This window comes from Salmo trutta, chromosome 4 (assembly GCF_901001165.1).
Source record: "Salmo trutta chromosome 4, fSalTru1.1, whole genome shotgun sequence".
Lineage (NCBI taxonomy): Eukaryota > Metazoa > Chordata > Actinopteri > Salmoniformes > Salmonidae > Salmo > Salmo trutta.
The window spans coordinates 41,623,665-41,643,862 of record NC_042960.1 but is presented as its reverse complement, the minus strand read 5'-3'; the positions used below and the strand labels follow the sequence as shown (position 1 = coordinate 41,643,862).

The window sequence follows — 20,198 nt, the reverse complement described above, 5'->3', positions numbered from 1 at the left end:
CAGTTTGCTGGTTCGATTAGAGTGTCGATTTCACTAGCCAATTTGTTGCCGTTTTTTTATGTTACAAGGGCAATGCTCCGGCTACTGTCTCTGGCTGCGTGTGGAATAATCCACGTAGACTGTTCCACAAAATGAGCGACAAAACATTACAAACCTGGCCAGATAATTTCAAGTCATCAGTCTCAAGTCCAACTCAAGTCTCAAGTTATTTTCTATCAAGTCGAGTCTCAGGTCATCAAATTTGTCCACAAATTCTGATAATAATACAATAGAGTAGAATGGTTTCAGTTGTGTTAACAGTGCAGCACTCTAAAGAGGACAGTAATTCAATAGGCACGGTTGGTCAGACTTTATCTGGATAGTCCATATGTAGATGCTGTAGAGCTGTTCATACTACTGTATCTGTTGATAAGCAACTGTTTGCTAGGGTTAAGTTTAGACTAAGGGTTAATAATGTTAGGGTTAGGACAAGGTTTAGGGTAAGGGTTAATTTTAGGGTAAGGGTTAAGGTTAGGGTTAAGGTTAAGGTTAGGTTTAGTAGATAATTGAAGTGTTACTGATAGTCTGTAGAGAATCTACAAATGGACTTTCTAAAATGTTTTACCGCGTGGTGTATTAATCATGTTTTGTCAATAATTATGTAAATAATCCTCCTGCTGAGCTGGGTTAGTGGTGAGTAATTGGTATTTTGTATATTATTTTGTATGTGTGTGTGGGAGAGCTGGTGTTAAAGTCACAGATAAGTCACACATATGATTCATAAAGGTTAATATTAGCAAAGTGAAGAGCTTGCAGACAAACAAGATAGTTTGCTCACTGTAGTTCAAACAACACCATCTGTTAACCTACACAAACATGTGTGTCTCAGTCCTACCTGTGCCACAGCTACATATGTCTGTTGCTGTTGTTGCTGTAATTGTTGCTGTAGCAGCTGAATCTGGTGGTGGACTGAGAGGGGAGCACTGTTGAGCAGAGTACCCGACGACGGCAGCAGCATCCTGGGGGACGCCAGCAACAGAGAGGCCTCCTCTGGAACCTGCCATGGAGGAGAGAAGGTTAATGATGAATTGATGGATTGAGAGAGGGAGCCATCAATAAAAGGAGAGAGAGGATGGAAGAGGTAAGGAGGGGATGGAGATAGAGTGCCTTCAGAAAGTATTTCCACACTTTTTCCACATTTTGTTACAGGCTAAATTTAAAATGTTTGACTTTTTGTCACTGGCCTACACACAATACCCTATAATGTCAAAGTGGAATTATGTTTTTCAACTTAATTACAAACGAAAAGCTTTAATCTTGAGTCAATAGGTATTCAACCCCCTTGTTATGGCAAGCCTAAATAAGTTCAGGAGTAAACATTTGCTTAACAAGTCACATAAGTTGCATGGAATCTGTGTGCAATAATAGTGTTTAACATGATTTTTGTTATGACTACCTCATCTCTGTCTCCCACACATACAATTTTCTGTAAGGTCCCTCAGTCGAGCAGTGAATTTCAATCACAGATTCAACCACAAAGAACAGTGAGGTTTTCCAATGCCTCGCAAATATGGGCACCTATTGGTAGCAGACTTTGAATATCCCTTTGAGCATGGCGAAGTTATTAATTACACTTTGGATGGTGTATCAATACACCCAGTCACTACAAAGATACAGTTGTCCTTCCTAACTCAGTTGCCGGAGAGAAAGGAAACCACTCAGGGATTTCACCATGAGGCCAATGGTGACTTTACAGAGTTTAATAAGTGTGATAGGAGAAAACTGAGGATGGATCAACAGCATTATAATTTGTCCATAATATCCAGGCAAAAGAAGAAAACTTGGTTCAGTCTGCTTTCCACCAGACACTGGGAGATTAATTCCCTTTTCAGCAGGACAATATCCCAAAACACACTGCAGTTGCTTTCCAAGAATACAGTGAATGTTCCTGAGTGGCCGAGTTACAGCTTTGACTTAAATCTGCTTGAAAATCTATGACAATACATGAAAATGGTTGTCTAGTAATGATCAACAAACAATTTGACAGAGCTTAAATAATTTTGAAAAGAATAATGGACAAATATTGTCCAGATGTGCAAAGCACTTAGAGACTTTCCCAGAAAGACACACAGCTGTAATCACTGCCAAGGGTGATTTTAACATGTTCTCAGGGCTGTGAATACTTACAGTATGTAAATGACATATTTCTGCATTTTATTGTCAATACATTTTCTCAAAAAAAAAAAAAACATGCGTTCACTTTGACATTATATGGTATTGTGTGTAGATGGGTGAGAGAAAAAATATTGAATCCATTTCGAATTCAGGCTGTAACAAAACAAAATGTAGAATAAGTCAAGTGGTATGAATACTTTCTGAAGGCACTGTCGATAAATAGAAAGAAAGTCAGAGAGACATATTTATAAATGTTCATATTCAATGTGTTCTTTGGCAGTGTGAGTGTACATTTTCCTAGCCTGGCTGAAGCTACCCATGTGACTCACAGCGCAGGGAGAGTTGTGACCACACTGGTCTGAAAAGGAGGCTGTTTGTTAATGCAATATTTGCTTAGAAATGGTGCAATGGGTTTGATTGGTTTTCTCAATTTGAAAATCCAACCGTTGTGAAGGAAAGGGCCGGTGCTCGGGAGCTGAGTGTGGCTGTGCGTGTGGGTGATTGAGTAAGAAAGACACAGAGGAGAGCCAACCAGTGTTAGCCAGACTAACAGTTCCCCTGGTGATAAGCAGAGCTTAAGGTAAAACAGAGGCATTGCTGAACAGGCCCTAAGAGAAAAAGAAAAGCCATGCTCGCTCATGCATCTACATGTCAGACAGACAACCAAATATGTCACTACTGGAATAGTATTCACACAATAATTAATTGAAAAAGAAGAACAATAGCAGCTTGTATCTGTCAAAGGCCTGGAGGACTATATTGTTTTTCCTTGAATAGCAAAATCAATCTGTTGTAGAGAGAGAGAGTTGCATTTGTGTATGTGTGTGTGTCAGACAGAGATAATTGCATAGAATATGCTTTTACTGAAGAATACAGAGAGAGAGAGAGAGAGAGATTACATTTTGATGGACGTATTAGCACATCCTTGCTCAGGCCAATTGGAGAGAAAACTGCTTCAGAAATAAAATCATATGTTGTTGGATGTTTCCAAAGTACTGTTTCATGACACAACCCACATTTCCATCCATAGTTTTTATGCGAGTAAAGTCATACCGTATAAAAAAAATCATGACAGCTGTGATGGAAACAGGAAGTTTCAGTACATTTTTCTAAATGCTGACAAAGAATTTGTTCATTCAACATGGTGGGTTCTTTTTGTGTCGGTAAAATTACTCATGTGTGAAATGGTGGTGGAAACGCCTTTATGCTCAAATATTGACATAATAACCATCATATCGAAGTAAACTTGGAGTCACAAGATGATATGGTGTGTGGTCCTCCCACTATGACTTGGGAAAGCATGCGGTTTATTAGGCTACAGATAAAATCATTTATGATGAACTTCACAGGGTGGTGAAAGTGTACAGTGATGAGCTTGATGCTCCTTTCCAATAAATATCAAGGGTCTTATTCTGGTGACATGATCGATGTAGACTAGCCTACCCGCACTGTAGCACAGATATCACAGATATCCACAGCAAGTGATTTTTATCCACAGCAAGTGGATAAGAGGGAGTTCCATAAAGGTGAACATCTATCCCTCTCAGTCAAGCAGAACTTTGCGACGAGTCATGCTCCTCTGAGTCCGCAGGACAGATACAGTACGATGGGTAGTTGACAAGCTGCACTAACAAGAACACAGTAGAGGTTATTCAGACATAGCACCTTTACTCCGTTCCTTTTTTCAGAAACAATCAGTGGAGTTTTCCTGTATATTTGAGAAAGCAGAATCATTGTTACTCATCATGATATTTGGTATTTTTTTAGGATCCCCATTAGCTGTTGCGAAAGCAGCAGCTACTCTTCCTGGGGTCCACACAAAACATGACATAATACAGAACATTAATAGATAAGAACAGAACTACATACATTTAAAAATGGCACACATAGCCTACATATCCATTCAAACAATTTTGAATTTTCAACACAATGGTTCTTATATAAAAAGAAAGTAATGCAGTCAGTCTCTCCTCATCTTTAAGGCAAGAGTGACTGGCATGCATAGTATTTATATTGGCCCTCTGATTACAATGAAGAGCAAGACTTGCCACTCTGTTCTGGGCCTACTAGGTCTTTTTTTGCAGAACATTAATCAAGATAAGACAAAACTAGAGCTTGCAGGACTTGCTTTTTGGAGTGTCAAAAAAGCAGAGCATCTCTTTATTATGGACAGACCTATGCCATCTTTACAACGATTGAATCTACAGTTGAAGTCGGAAGTTTATGTACACTTAGGTTGGAGTCATTAAATGTAGTTTTTCAACCACTCCCCAAATGGGCTTGCCTGGAGTTGAGGCGCTTGGTTTTGGCAAGTCGGTTAGGACATCTACTTTGTGCATGACACAATTAATTTTTCCAACAATTTTTTTACAGACAGATTATTTCACTTATAATTCACTTTATCACAATTCCAGTGGGTCAGAAGTTTACATAAGTTGACTGTGCCATTAAATTCCAGAAAATTATGTCATGGCTTCAGAAGATTTTGATAGGCTAATTGACATCATTTGAGTCAATTGGAGGTGTACCTGTGGATGTATTTCAAGGCCTACCTTCAAACTCAGTGCCTCTTTGCTTGACATCATGGGAAAAATCTAAAGAAATCAGCCAAAACCTCAGAAGAAAAATGGTACACCTCCACAAGTCTGGTTCATCCTTGGGAGCAAATTCCAAATGCCTGAAGGTACCACGTTCATCTGTATAAACAATAGTACGCAAGTATAAACACATTGGGACCATGCAGCCGTCATACCGCTGAGGAAGGAGATGCGTTCTGTCTCCTAGAGATGAATGTACTTTGGTGCGAAAAGTGCAAATCAATCTCAGAACAGCAAAGGACCTTGTGAAGATGCTGGAGGAAACAGGTACAAAAGTATCTATATCCACAGTAAAATGAGTCCTATATCAACATAACCTGAAAGGCCACTCAGCAAGGAAGATGCCACTGCTCCAAAACCGCCATAAAAAAGCCAGACTACGGTTTGCAACTGCACATGGGGACAAATATCATACTTTTTGGAGAAATGTCCTTTGGTCTGATGAAACAAAAATAGAACTGTTTGGACATAATGACCATCGTTATGTTTAGAGGAAAAAGGGGGAGGCTTGCAAGCCGAGGAACACCATCCCAACCGTGAAGCACGGGGTGGCAGCATCATGTTGTCGGGGTGCTTTGCTGCAGGAGGGACTGGTGCACTTCACAAAATAGATGGCATCATGAGGCAGGAAAATGATGTGGATATATTGAAGCAATATCTCAAGACATCAGTCAGGAAGTTAAAGCTTGGTCGCAAATGGGTCTTCCAATTGGACAATGACCCCAAGAATACTTCCAAAGTTGTGGCAAAATGGCTTAAGGACAACAATGTCAAGGTATTGGAGTGGCCATCACAAAGCCCTGACCTCAATCCCATAGAAAATTTGTGGGCAGAACTGAAAGTGTGTGCGAGCAAGGAGGCCTACAAACCTGACTCAGTTACACCATCTCTGTCAGGAGGAATGGGACAAAATTCACCCAACTTATTGTGGGAAGCTTGTGGAAGGCTACCTGAAACTTTAGACCCAAGTAAAATAATTTAAAGACAATGCTACCAAATACTAATTGAGTGTATGTAAACTTCTGACCCGCTCGGAATGTGATGAAAGAAATAAAAGCTGAAATAAATCTATTCTCTCTACTATTATTCTGACATTTCACATTCTTAAAATAAAGTGGTGATCCTAACTGACCTATGCCAGGGAATTCTTTACTAGGATTAAATATCAGGAGTTGTGAAAAACGGAGTTTAAATGTATTTGGCTAAGGTGTATGTAAACTTCCGACTTCAACTGTATATGTTTTGACCATGAAAGTTTACAATAGAAGGTAACACCTAGGGCTGTGGCGGTTATGACATTTTATCAGCCGGCGATTATCAAATAACTGCCTGTCTCACGGTAATTTACCGTTAATTAGCATTAACATGCTTAGCATCTCCTGGCTTCCACAGCCACTGTTGCAGACTTTTGGAACATCTAGATTTTAAAAAGTATAATAAATCCATTTAATATAGCCTACACCATCACAATAAATACATTCTTTATTTCAGACAGGTCCAAAGAAATATGATATGAAGAAAATGTAGTCTATTTCAGAAGAACAGAATAGCATACTTTGAGTTGTTAGGCCCTGATATGGCTATGCCATATGGTTGTGGGCTACGCTAGTTCATTTAGCAGACAAGATTTGCTTAGAATTCCATGGCTTAATTTTAAAAATTATTTTATAGTTTAAAGAATACAATTGAACATAGCTTAATTAAATAGAAAGAACATTTTCTCCAAATGATTTCAAAGGAAGTGCGCACATGCGGCTATTCTGTATTGAACAAAGAAACTGGTCCTATATAATTATATTACAGTTATTTATGCAACTTTAGTTGTGATACAAACGTTGGGCTATATGTTTTGATTGTTACTACATTCTAAGGCTGCATGATGGGACTCTAATGATTTGAAAAAAGTCGCAAGCTGCACATCAGTCTCTCATTCACAATTTGACAAGCACTTGATAATGTTCTCACCAGGCTGCATTGTGTGGCTGCAATGCCCCCTAAAAAATCCATGCCTTTTGCGGCCAAAGTGGCTGTTGTGCCCTTGTGCTGAATATAATAAGCTCATTATAATTCCCTTCTCTCGGCTGCCGTGCTCCGAAGGTCCTCTCACTGACATAGCTCACTCAGATGTAGTCAATGCCTGTCACTTGATCGGGTCCTTTTCACAGGCATTTCAGCTAAGAAGTAGGTGAGCGAAGACAGACACATTGGGGACGCAACTGTGCACTTCCCTCTTATCGAATTCCGAGGTGCATATTGAAGATATTAGAAATGTCCACATTTAGCCTACTTTCCGTCAGCCAACAAGATGAGTAGGCCTAACGAACAGCAAAAGCACTAGCCTATGTCAATCTACTATTGTCACGCCCTGATCTGTTTCACCTGTCCCTGTGATTGTCTCCACCCCCTCCAGGTGTCACTTATTTTCCCCAGTGTATTTATCCCTGTGTTTACTGTCTCTCTGTGCCAGTTTGTCTTGTATGTTTCCAAGTCAACCAGCTGTTTTTCCTATTCTCCTGCTTTTTGGATTTTTTGTTTTTCTAGTCCTGGTTTTGACCCTTGCCTGTTTCTGGACTTTGTACCCGCCTGCCTGACCATTCTGCCTGCCTTGACCACGAGCCTGTCTGCCACTCTGTACCTCCTGGACTCTGATTTGGTTTTAACCTTTTGCCTGTCCACGACCATTCTCTTGCCTACTCCTTTTGGATTATTAAACATTGTAAGACTCCAACCATCTGCCTCCTGTGTCTGCATCTGGGTCTCGCCTTGTGCCATGATAACTATCCCCATAGTACAAAAGTTGACCTATTCAATTGGTCAACTTGTCCTTCTGTGGAATAAATAAATATTCCAAACATACCCTGGGACAGTTGTGGGATGCGATAGATCCCAAATTAATACAACCACTTGTATTAAAAAACCTTTTAAAAGCAATGAGGCTGATTGTTTAGCTCAAAATGTTGATAAACTATTAGGCTATTTTTTTCATATTATAAGCACAACAATGCACACACAGCAGTAGGCTATAACAGTGAATGTTCCAAAATGCAATCAATTAGTGGGGAAACACTGTTCTCGAAAAGTGACGGCAAATGCGATTATGCATGTAACGCTTTATCATAAAGGTGCATTTTTATGGTGAAAATGATCTTCCCCAAACTTGAAACTCACGCACAGCCTATGTATGCTAGTTAGGCTGTACACTGGCTATAAAGTACGACCCTGCCTCACACAGGAAGCGGCGCAGGTCCTAATCCAGGCACTTGTCATCTCCCGTCTGGATTACTGCAACTCGCTGTTGGCTGGGCTCCCTGCCTGTGCCATCAAACCCCTACAACTCATCCAGAACGCCGCAGCCCGTCTGGTGTTCAACCTTCCCAAGTTCTCTCACGTCACCCCGCTCCTCCGCTCTCTCCACTGGCTTCCAGTTGAAGCTCGCATCCGCTACAAGACCATGGTGCTTGCCTACGGAGCTGTGAGGGGAACGGCACCTCCGTACCTTCAGGCTCTGATCAGGCCCTACACCCAAACAAGGGCACTGCGTTCATCCACCTCTGGCCTGCTCGCCTCCCTACCTCTGAGGAAGCACAGTTCCCGCTCAGCCCAGTCAAAACTGTTCGCCGCTCTGGCACCCCAATGGTGGAACAATCTCCCTCACGATGCCAGGACAGCGGAGTCAATCACCACCTTCCGGAGACACCTGAAACCCCACCTCTTTAAGGAATACCTGGGATAGGATAAAGTAATCCTTCTAACCCCCCCCTTTAAAGGATTTAGATGCACTATTGTAAAGTGTTTGTTCAACTGGATATTATAGGTGAATGCACCAATTTGTAAGTCGCTCTGGATAAGAGCGTCTGCTAAATGACTTAAATGTAAATGTAAATAAAGCGGATTAATGTGCTTAATTTTCAGAAGTTATTTGGCCACTTTAATTGTGAAAACATATAAGGATACATTAGGTGTGCGAATATGATTTGAAAAAGTCACAAAAAAAGGTATGTACTGTTTCTTGCCTTGAAGTTCACCTAGGATAGGGGGCGCTACAGCGCTTTTTGAAAAACATTCGTGCCCATTTTAAACGGCCTCCTACTCAAACTCAGAAGCTAGGATATGCATATAATTAATACTTGTGGATAGAAAACACCCTAAAGTTTCTAAAACTGTTTGAATGGTGTCTGAGTATAACAGAACTCATATGGCAGTCAAAACCCCGAGACAGATCGTAACAGGATGTGGAATTCTGAATTGCGGACTCAACTTCATCACTTTGCCTATAAATCACACCGTGAGCTATGGTTCATTGAGCACTTCCTATTGCTTCCACTAGATGTCCCCAGTCTTTACAAAGTGGTTTGAGTCTCCTACTGTGAAAACTGACAGAATGAGAGTCTGTGGAAAGTGGTCACATGGGGAGGGCCATCACCATTATGATGCCGGCGCCCCTGGCTACCCTCCCCTTTCGAAACGTTTAGAAAGACAATGCAACCGTCCCCCTTGAATATTATTGGAGCTCTGGTTGAAAAAGGCCCTAAAGATTTATGTTATACAACGTTTGACATGTTTGAACGAACTTAAATATTTTTTTTTCTCCATTTTGGTAAGAGAGTAGTCCCGCGGCCGACGGTACTTTTGGTGCAGCCTTCAGAACGCGCTAACAACAACAAGCTATTGGGACATAAAGGATTAACTTTTTCGAACGAAAATACATTTGTTGTGGACCTGGGATTCCTGGAAGTGCCTTCTGATGAAGATAATCAAAGGTAAGGGATTATTGACAATAGTATACAAGAGTAGATTTGATATGCGATTGTTCCAAGATGGCGCTGACCTGTAACGGTAGCCTAGTTTTCTGAGTATCGCATCCCCTTTTATCGCAAAGTGTGATTACCCAGTAAAGTTATTTTTAAATCTGGCATTACAGGTGCTTTCAAGAGATGTTAATCTATAAATCTTAGAATGACAATATTACATTTTAAAAATGTTTTCGAATAGTAATTTAGTAAATTGTAGCGCTGTTTCACCCGATGCATTTGAGGGAATATAGTTAGTCAACGTCACGCGCCGATGTAAAATGCTGTTTTTATATATAAATATGAACTTTATCGAACAAAAGAATGCATGTATTGTGTAACATGATGTCCTAGGAGTGTCATCTGATGAAGATTGTCAAAGGTTAGTGCTGCATTTAGCTGTTTTTTGGTTATTTGTGATGCATGTGGTTGGTCGGAAAATGGCTATGTGGCTACTTTTACGATATACTCCTCTAACATAATCTAATGTTTTGCTTTTGTTGTAAAGCCTTTTTGAAATCGGACAACGTGGTTCGATTCAGGAGAGGTGTATCTATAAAACGATATAAAATAGTCCTATATTTGAAAAAATATATATATTAAATTTTGTTAAGAATATGGCGATAGGATCTTTCGCTGGATGTTGATCCCGCATACGGGACGGAGACTGTCAAGAGGTTTTAATGCATAAACTGGGCATCATTAACAAGTGATAATACATAAGCTAATATTGTCACCCATCTGACTATTCTGAATTTAATGTTGTCTTTACATACAGTAGTTTGGAGTCAAAAGTTTGGACACCTACTCACTCAAGAGTTTTTCTTTATTTTTGCTCTTTTCTACATTGCAGAATTATAGTGAAGACATCAAAATTATGAAATAACACATATGGAATCATGTAGTATTCTTCAAATAATACCCACCTTTTGCCTTGATGACAGCTTTGGCATCTTGGCATTACAGGCAACAGCCGCATCGAGCTAAAGGCTACACCTGCCGCTTTCAAGAAGTGCGACAATAGTCCGGACGCTTATAAGAAATCCCGCTATGCTCTCAGACAAACCATCAAACAAAGCGTCAATACAGGATTAAGATTGAATCCTACTACACCGGCTCTGACGCTCATCGGATGTGGCAGGGCTTGAAAACTATTACGGACTACAAAGGTAAACCCAGACGCGAGCTGCCCAGTGACGCGAGCCTACCAGACGAGCTAAATGCCTTTTATGCTCACTTTGAGGCAAGCAACATGCACAAGAGCACCAGCTGTTCTGGATGACTGTGTGATAACGCTCTCGGTAGCCGATGTGAGCAAGACCATTAAACAGGTCAACATTCCCAAAGCCGCTGAGCCAGACGGATTACCAGGCATGCGCGGACCAACTGGCAAATGTCTTCACTGACATTTTCAACCTCTCCCTGACCGAGCCTGTAATACTTACATGTTTCAAGCAGACCACCACAGTCCCTGTGCCTAAGGAAGCGAAGGTAACCTGCCTAAATGATTACCGCCCCGTAGCACTCACGTCGGTTTCCATGAAGTGCTTTGAAAGGCTGGTCATGGCTCACATCAACAGCATCCTCCCTGTAGAAAAAGCCCATGGAGTTGGTGGAAGAATCCTTTAATTCATGGCCACTTGCTCAGCTGGGCCAGGGGCGCTTTAATTAGGTCAGGTGGAAATGTCCGACAGATCTCTAATCATTAAAAGGAGGAAATCGGCATCGCCCGATCTCGCCGCTTTCTCTTCCTTAATAACTCCGTCTAATCCATAAATTCTGTGCGTTCATGAGTTCACGTAAGTCCACCGAATCTGTTACCTTTCATCTGAACTATCTGTTGCGATCGGGAGAGGGGGCCATCAGTTATTGTTTGTAGTTATTATCGCGGAGCGCACGCTTCAAACCTACTGTGTAATGTAAATGGTTAATGATCACGGCCCTACAGATCATCACAGGCCATTTATGCCATCAATATATGGTTAATATGTAATGAAATTACATGTACATATGAAGACAAACTTGAAAGGGTGAAATATGAAACTTAATTGTTTGCTGAACTGATCAATGCTGATATTAAACTGATGGGGATTAGAGATGGAATAACCAACCGATCACTGATTTAATTATGTGTATTATTCTTCTCTCAATTATGACGAATAGTGACGAGTCTAAATGACTCAAGGATGATTCCTATTGACTTGTTATTGAACTGAATTGCTGAATTACCTAATTATGTTAATAATGAATGATTGTTGTGATTTGATCTTTGTGATTATGAATTTGATTGGATACATGTTATTCTGTTTCCTTTGTTATGCAGCACAGACTACCCAGTAAATATACCACTTCATGGTTAAAGTAATTCCTGCCTCAGTCTCATCCATTCCTCTGTCACCTGACCCGTGACCGCCTGTTCACCTTCACTGTCAGTCATCCTACATGTGCAGCTACCCACACAGATTCCACTAATCTTTCACTCCCGGATACTCTAGACCCACTCAAATTCGCATACCGCCCCAACAGATCCACAGATGACGCAATCTCAGTCGCACTCCACGATTACCTTTCCCACCTGGACAAAATGGACACCTATGTGAGAATGCTGTTCATTGACTACAGCTCAGCGTTCAACACCATAGTGCCCACGAAGCTCATCACTTAGCTAAGGACACTGGGACTAAACACTTCCCTCTGCAACTGTATCATGGACTTCCTGACGGGCAGCCCCAAGGTGGTAAGGGTAGGCAACAACACGTCTGCCATGCTGATTCTCAACATTGGGGCCCCTCAGGGGTGTGTACTTAGTCCCCTCCTGTACACCCTGTTCACCCACGACTGCGTGGCCAAATACGACTCCAACACCAACATTAAGTTTGCTGATGACACAACAGTGGTAGGCCAAATCACCAACAATGATGAGACAGCCTATAGGGAGGAGGTCAGAGACCTGGCAGTGTGGTGCCAGGACAACAACCTCTCCCTCAATGTGAGCAAGACAAAGGAGATGATCGTGGACTACAGGAAAAGGAGGGCCGAACAGGCCCCCATTAACATCGACGGGGCTGTAGTGAAGCGGGCCGAGAGTTTCAAGTACCTTGGTGTCCACATCACCAATGAACTATCATAGTCCAAACACACCAAGACAGTCGTGAAGAGGGCACGACAACACCTTTTACTCCTCAGGAGACTGAAAAGATTTGGTATGAGTCCCCAGAGCCTCAAAAAGTTTTACAGCTGCACCATCGAGAGCATCCTGACCGGTTGCATCACTGCATGGTATGGCAACTGCTCGGCATCTGACCGTAAGGTGCTACAGAGGGTAGTGCTTATGGCCCAGTCATCACTGGGGCCATGCTTCCTGCCATCCAGGACCTACTGTATATAATAGGCGGTGTCAAAAATTGTCAGAGACTCCAGTCACCCAAGTCACAGACTGTTTTCTTTGCTACCGCACGGCAAGTGGGACCGGAACGCCAAGTCTAGGACCAACAGGCTCCTTAACAGCTTCTACCCCCAAGCCATAAGACCGCTGAACAATTAATAAAATGGCCACCGGACTATTTACATTGACACCCCCTCCCCGTCCATTTGTTTTGTACACAGCTGCTACTCGCAGTTTATTATCTATGCATAGTCATTTCACCCCTACCTACATGTACAAATTACCTCGATTAACCTGTACCCCCGCACATTGACTAGGTACCGGTACCCCGTGTATATAGCCTCGTTATTGTGTTACTTTTTATTATTTTTTACTTTAGTTTATTTGGTAAATATTTTTTTTTATGTTCTTGAACTGCACTGTCGGTTAAGGGCTTGTAAGTAAGCATTTCACAATAAGATCTACACTTGTTGTATTCGGCACATGTGACAAATAAAGTTTGATTTGATTTAAAACTACATATATAAATATTTCCATCTCTTTCCTGGGTAGATTGTCATAGATAGACATAAACACTTGTGGTTTCAGGGTGTTTTGACTTAGTCTATGTCTTGGGGAGAAATACATTAAACCTGTGGTTTTTGAACAAGGGCCCTCCAGCCTCTGTTGGTTAGCGAAATACCAACACATTCAGTCAAAGCACTCTGGACCACACACACTGAGAACCGCAAAGAGACCAATTTGCTGAATAAAACCCAGTATAATTTTGCCTGAGGCTGTGCTATATCCCACGGGCATCATGAAACAGACAGACATGCACGTACATGCTCACACATAGATTCCAAGCAGTTCTTACGAGCTAACAACAACACGCTAACAGGCCTACTGAATAGATTCCCAAACTTTGTCTGATCCACCACCTCCCAAGTGTGTTTAACTCAATAGAAAGAGAAAACATCCGTCCTTTTGCAGAGAATGCTAAATGTGTTTACAGCAATCTGGCCCCAATTTGGGTGGAAACATAAAATAATAAAAACAAATTCAAATTAAGGTAAACAAATGAGGAGAATAACATGGGGTCTGAGTTTGTGTTCTGAGGAGAATTACAACTACAACTCCTTATATGGTCAAGAAGAAGAAAAACCAAACACTTCCCAAATACCCCTAATTATTTTTTGACATGACCAATGTTACACAATGTTACACGCTCCCTCCCTGCTCCCTTCCACCCTCTCTGCAGCATCTGTAGGCAACTTCTGCCCTTCAAAGGGGAGATCAGATGATTTGATGTGAGACAGTCGTGCACATCACAGTACAAATTGAAGCATACTACAGGTTCCCTTCCAAGTTTCCACTCCTTCCTTTCAGAAAACACTGAACACACTCATCTCCTGCCCTTCAGAGTGCACACTGCATGTTCCAATTCAAGTCTCCCTCCCTGGCTATGGGTGCCCTGAGGGCCGTTAAGTGCTGTGGCCCTCTGCCTTTCAGTCTGGGCCGAGAGCGAGACCATCAGGGGTCTGGGGCTAGTGTTGTAGCAACAGCTGGCAGTGTGTATAAGGCAATATGTGCGTGTGTTTACTCCCCCCAGTCCCCTCAAATGTCCTTGGCAGCAGCAGTAATCTGCCCATCCTTCTCTCTGCCACCACATCCACTCAGCACCACAGCCCAAAGGAGGGAGGAAGGAGAAGAAAGAGAGAGGAAACAATGGACCCCTGAGATAGAGAAGGAAGGCTGGCTCTCTCATCCTTTAACAGTGATTACACTAGCTGCTCTGCTGTTCTTCTGACAACCTGGATCCACCCACAGCACCAATAGCACACTCAGAGCTGTGTTTGAGTGTGTGTGGGAAACAGAGTGTGAGTGGCAGGAGCTAGGGGGTAGTGGAGTGGGACTAGGTAGGAGTGGATTAGGGGTTGGGTGAGGGATGCCAGTGGTGTGTGATAGTAGATCAAAGTCAGCTCCATACAAAGAACTAGGACTACAAGCTACTTTGGTGCACGGAGGAAAGGGCCAGGAAGTCAACTACAAAGCACCTCTGAAGTGTCACTCCCTCCCATATCCTGGCAACTGCCCAGGACAGGAAGAGACCACTGGATACAGGAATGGGCAGGCACGTGCACAGATAGGGCTTTACCTGTGAAGGGGACATGCCACTTTTCCTTGCAGCCTCCAAAGTGCCCTTTTTGGTGGTGGTATAATCCCCCCCATTTTTTGTTGTTGGTTTAATTAAAAACCAAACCATGTAATTGTGTTCGGAACCCACTTCCTGCAAGTCATTGTCAAGGTCGCTACCACACACCACGTCCGTTGGTTGCGCCTGTTGATCTGCCCTGTACGCTCGCCCGGTTTCTAAACATGAATGGCTTGGGAGATGTGGTCACCAGTCGAGTGTGTGTAGCTAGCTACCTGGTATAAATATCAACAGTACTGCCACAGCAGCATAACATTTGATTAACATCAATATTCGGTCTGGTTGGCTGATACACAGCAGAGAGAGGCAGAAAGACCAAGAGGTAAATCACAATCAGTAAAATAAATCAAGCTAGCTAACTAGCAGATTTACATCAGCTGATAGCCCACCCTCTTTTCCCGATGTCAATCGTGTCTTTATGAGGCACTGTAAGTAGCTTGCTTACAATTTGTGATGATGATAACCTAAGCAGCCGATAGTAGATCTGCACTATTGTCTAGGATTGATGTGTCCAACCGGTAATACACTCCTGTCCCCCATGGACCGGTTCGTCCATAAAGCATCCGAAGATTCTCCACATCGTCCTCAACTAGCTTTAATGGCGGGCCTTTGAAACACAATTTCGGGATTTTCTGACAATTTAGAATGTCGTACACTGTGTTACAGTTTAGGGGCCAGGGTTAGAATTAGGAGTTAGGAGTTACGGGTTAAGGAAAATCGGATTTTGAATATAAATACAGTTTAGGTCCCCACGAGGATAGAAGAGCATAACGTGTGCGCGCATGTGCGCGTGTGTGTGTGTGTGTGTGTGTGTGCACTCCATCAAAACAACCCTACCCAGACACACAACTGTATCCCAGCTGAAAATCATTTCAGTTTCAGTCCTGTTCTTCCCTGGCTAAACAAAACTAATGAGTGTGACCTTATAGCATCAATACTGCCTTTATACTGTGACAGGAGAGATGGTCTCTCACAATTGATTCTGTAGGAGAGCGGATACACCTGGATCATATAGAACACACACACACACATAAACAGTCACTGCCATTAGAGAACTCTCCTAAAGTGCATCTTAGTGTAGCAATATTCAAATCATATTGTATTGGTCACATGCTTCGTAAACAACAGGTGTAGACCAACAGTGAAATTCTAAATAAGAAACTGGCTTTATTTACAAATCACCTCATTTTTTTCACTCATTTTGGGTTATTTGAAAACTAAATCATCTCCAAAATGTCATAATTTTGTGCCTGCCCTCAGGGCACCCATAGCCACGGGGGACCAGTACGGAGAAAAAAAGAAAAAAAATATGAAACGTATACATTCACTACTGTAAGTCGCTCTGGATAAGAGTGTCTGCTAAATGACTAAAATGTAATGTAAATGTTACTTACAGGCCCTTCCAACAAAATAATAACAGAAGGAATAAATACACAATGAGAAACAATAATTTGGCTATATATATGGGGTACCAGTACCGAGTCGATGGGCAGGAGTACGAGGTACAGTGGTTCTTCCTTTAAAAGTTGCGTCATACTGCAGCACACCTTGCGGGCTGCCACAGAATTCTATGGCACGTTAGTTAATTGTCAGACATTGTTACCATTAATGCTGGTTAGTGCTAGTTTGACCACCAGAGGGCATCATTGAGAAGCATTTGATAGCCTTCAATATTGGCTGTACTAGAGAATTGAAAACATTTTTTTGTCAGAACATAGTATATGGGATAGATTTTAAGAAATTTAGCTTAATTCATTTGATTAATATTATGGTGTTTCTATTCCAAGAAAAACGAAAAACGAAACAGTCAGGGTTTCTGTTAGGATGGAACGGAAAATATGGCTCTGTACAACGTGACGGTCGGGAGTAGGCTACAGTACTAAGAGCATAACATTTCCACATCCTAATTGTAGTCTAACCAATACCCAAACGACGATTCAGTGAAAATAAAAATCTCATTGATTTATCAAGACCAGTCCCCATGCTTGTCTCAGAGCAGTGCGAAACAGTTGACCACAGCAGGAAGGATATTGCTTCAAATCCTATTGCTTCTAACTTCAATATGCCTTTTAAATAAATAAGACCTACACCACTTTAACAGCACATTACTCAACACTAGTGAGACTCATGTCTCCTACGGTAGGCCTACAGTATATCGAAAAGAAGAAAAAAAATAGATGACGTGACTCTCCGCCAATATTTACATTTAGAGGATTGGAGGATTCTAAATTAATATCTACGGGTAATTTTTCGTTAGGGCAAATCTGGTCTGTGAGAATATCTAAGGGGCTTTTATATAATTCTAAATAAATAAATAATAATAACAATAACACGCTTGTGAAAAACAGGGTTAATAATAATAATACTTTTTCCACCCTTCCACTTGTTAAAGGTTCCAATTGATAAAGTTTTTTTTATCAGTTAGTATCTTTGAGTTTAACCACAATATTTGTTGTATTATTTGTTCTGTCTTTTCTGGTGGATTAAACTGAAATTGCAACCAACTTTCTATGGCTTGTTAAAAAAATGATGACATTTTGGAGATTATTTAGTTTTCAAGTAACCCAAAGTGAGTGAAAAAAATGAGGTGATATGTAAATAAAGCCAGTTTCTTATTTAGAATTATTGATTTATGTCTTTAGAGTGAGAGAAACCAAAAGCCTACTGTCACCTCATGGTCCTCCCGGTCGCAACCAGCACAGGTTTTGAACCAGCGTCTGTAGTAACACAGTGTGCACTGCAATGCAGTGTCTTAGACCATTGCGCCACTCAAGGCGCTGTATAACATGACCGGTCAGGAGTAGGCTACAGTACTACAGTAAGAGCAAAATAATCCTTTAAATAAACTTTTCCACACCCTAATTGTAGTCTAAGTTTCTCTTAGAATAAAAACCTTAGTGTAACAACAGTTTTAGTAAGTAATACTGACGAGTAGTTACAAAAAAATAAGTGTATTTTTCGCCCATTCATTGTCAGTTAGAGACACAGTAGATCCTTGGGACCCAAAAGCATAATCAGTGCTCTAACTCCCCCTTGCGCTGGTCTGGAGCAATGAAGTAGTGACACGGAGTACCGTACTAAACCACAAATTACCTCTTCGTCCCGCAGCATAATCGTAAAACTTTTAGTTGAGCAACCAGTGTAATTGATGTAGATACAGTGGGTCCTCATTTAAAAGTTGCATCATACTGCAGCACAGCTTGTGGGATGCTGTAGTATGGTATGGTATGTTGGAATGCATTACGTCATAGGTTTTTAATGAACCTAGTTTTGCCCCAAACATTTTTTTACAGATGGTCTTTCAACATATTCCCTAGAATAACCACAACTCCATGCCTACCGATGACAATCAGCAAATACCCATTTGGGGAAAGTCTCCTTTCTATTTTATTCTGTTATATTCCATAATATTCATATTGTGAGGGGCTGGGGAATATAATCGTGTGATATTTGCTAAATTAACAAGTTCATTTCATTGACATGGGGCAGCCATAGCCTCAGCAACTAGGCCTACAGAACAGATAAATACATCTTAAAATATGCTATTCTTTCAAATAAATTGTGCCATGTTTTTTATGACCTCCTTCAACAAAACATGAATGCATTTTTTTGTGATTGCGCATATTAAATTGATTTATTAGACTGGCGTCTATTGATAGGATACTCGTTAAGTTCCACCAATTCAACTGTTAATATGCATATGGTGCAGCAGACTTTAATTGTGCTTTGAGGATGAAATGCTCAGAAAGATTTAGTATTTTATGATATTTATCTCAATGTACAGTAGGCCTACTGCTAGAGTGTAAAATAAACATATTTAGGAAAATTCAGAGACAGGTGGGTTCAAGGATTTTTATGAAATTAAGTTATTTAAATGACATGGAGCAGTAGGCCTAAGAGTCCTGTTTACTGTGGCTGTCTTAACGTAACTTACTTATTGGCCTAAAGGCCTACTTCAATATACAGTATATAAATCAATCATTCATTCAACGAAATAACAAAGGGAGCCTTGAATAATTAAACAATGAATAAACCGCAACATGCAACATAAAGCAATTAAATTCACGAATGCATGTGATTGTTTTTAATCTTGGCTGTACTAAAGAGTTTAAAACCTTTTTTTGTTAGAACAGACTATACGGGATTGATTATAATTTTTTTGTAAATTATTATTGTATTTGTTGTGCTGTTTATACTGTTCGAAATTTAGCTTAATTAAATTGATTAAAACGTCTTTGGCATACTGGTTATTGTTCGGAATTTAGGATGACTCACGTGCCCAAAGTAAACTGCCTGTTACTCAGGCCGAGAAGCTAGGATATGCATATAATTGTTAGCATTGGATAGAAAACACTCTGAAGTTTCTAAAACTGTTAAAACAAATTCTGTGAGTGTAACAGAACTGATATGGCAGGTGCAAACCCGAGGAGAATCCATCCGGAGTTTGTTTCTTTTTGAGGTCACAGGCCATTTCAATGCTAGCCTATGGGATATACAAATAGATAGGACCCAGATTACAGTTCCTATGGCCTCCACTACATTTTACATTTTAGTCATTTAGCAGACGCTCTTATCCAGAGCAACTTACAGTAGTGGATGAATCAATTTCATACATGTTTTTTTTTTTTGTACTGGCCCCCCGTGGGAATCAAACCCACAACCCTGGCGTTGCACACACCATGCTGGCGTTGCAAACACCATGCTCTACCAACTGAGCCACAGGGAAGACGTCAACAGTCTTTAGAAAGGGTCCCAGACTTGTTTTTTGAAAAATGAGCAAGTAGTTTTAGTTTTTCCAAGGTGTCTCTCATTAGAAATGTAGTCTTGTTGGCGAGTGAATGAGGTGCGCGCTCTTCGTTATTTATCTTCCCTATTGAACATACTATTCTCCGTCTTAAATATGATCATTTATTTAGATATTAGAGTACCTGAGGATTAATTAGAAACATCGTTTGACTTGTTTGGATGAACTTTACCGGTAACTTTTTGGATTTGTTTGTATGCATGTTGAATGAGTGGATTACTGACATCATTGGCGCCAACTAAACTGACTTTTTTTGGATATAAAGGACTTTATC

General features: G+C 41.0%; 1 protein-coding gene across 2 annotated transcripts in view; it reads right to left on the bottom strand.

Annotated features, from left to right (window-relative positions):
* LOC115192357 (carboxyl-terminal PDZ ligand of neuronal nitric oxide synthase protein) overlaps positions 1-20,198 on the bottom strand; it is a 248,088-nt gene that overhangs the window by 37,327 nt on the left and 190,563 nt on the right. For both annotated transcript variants that reach the window (XM_029750756.1, XM_029750757.1), the window contains exon 8: positions 875-1,036. In XM_029750756.1, coding sequence (XP_029606616.1) covers positions 875-1,036 — 162 coding nt within the window. The remainder of the gene's footprint in view (positions 1-874; positions 1,037-20,198) is intronic.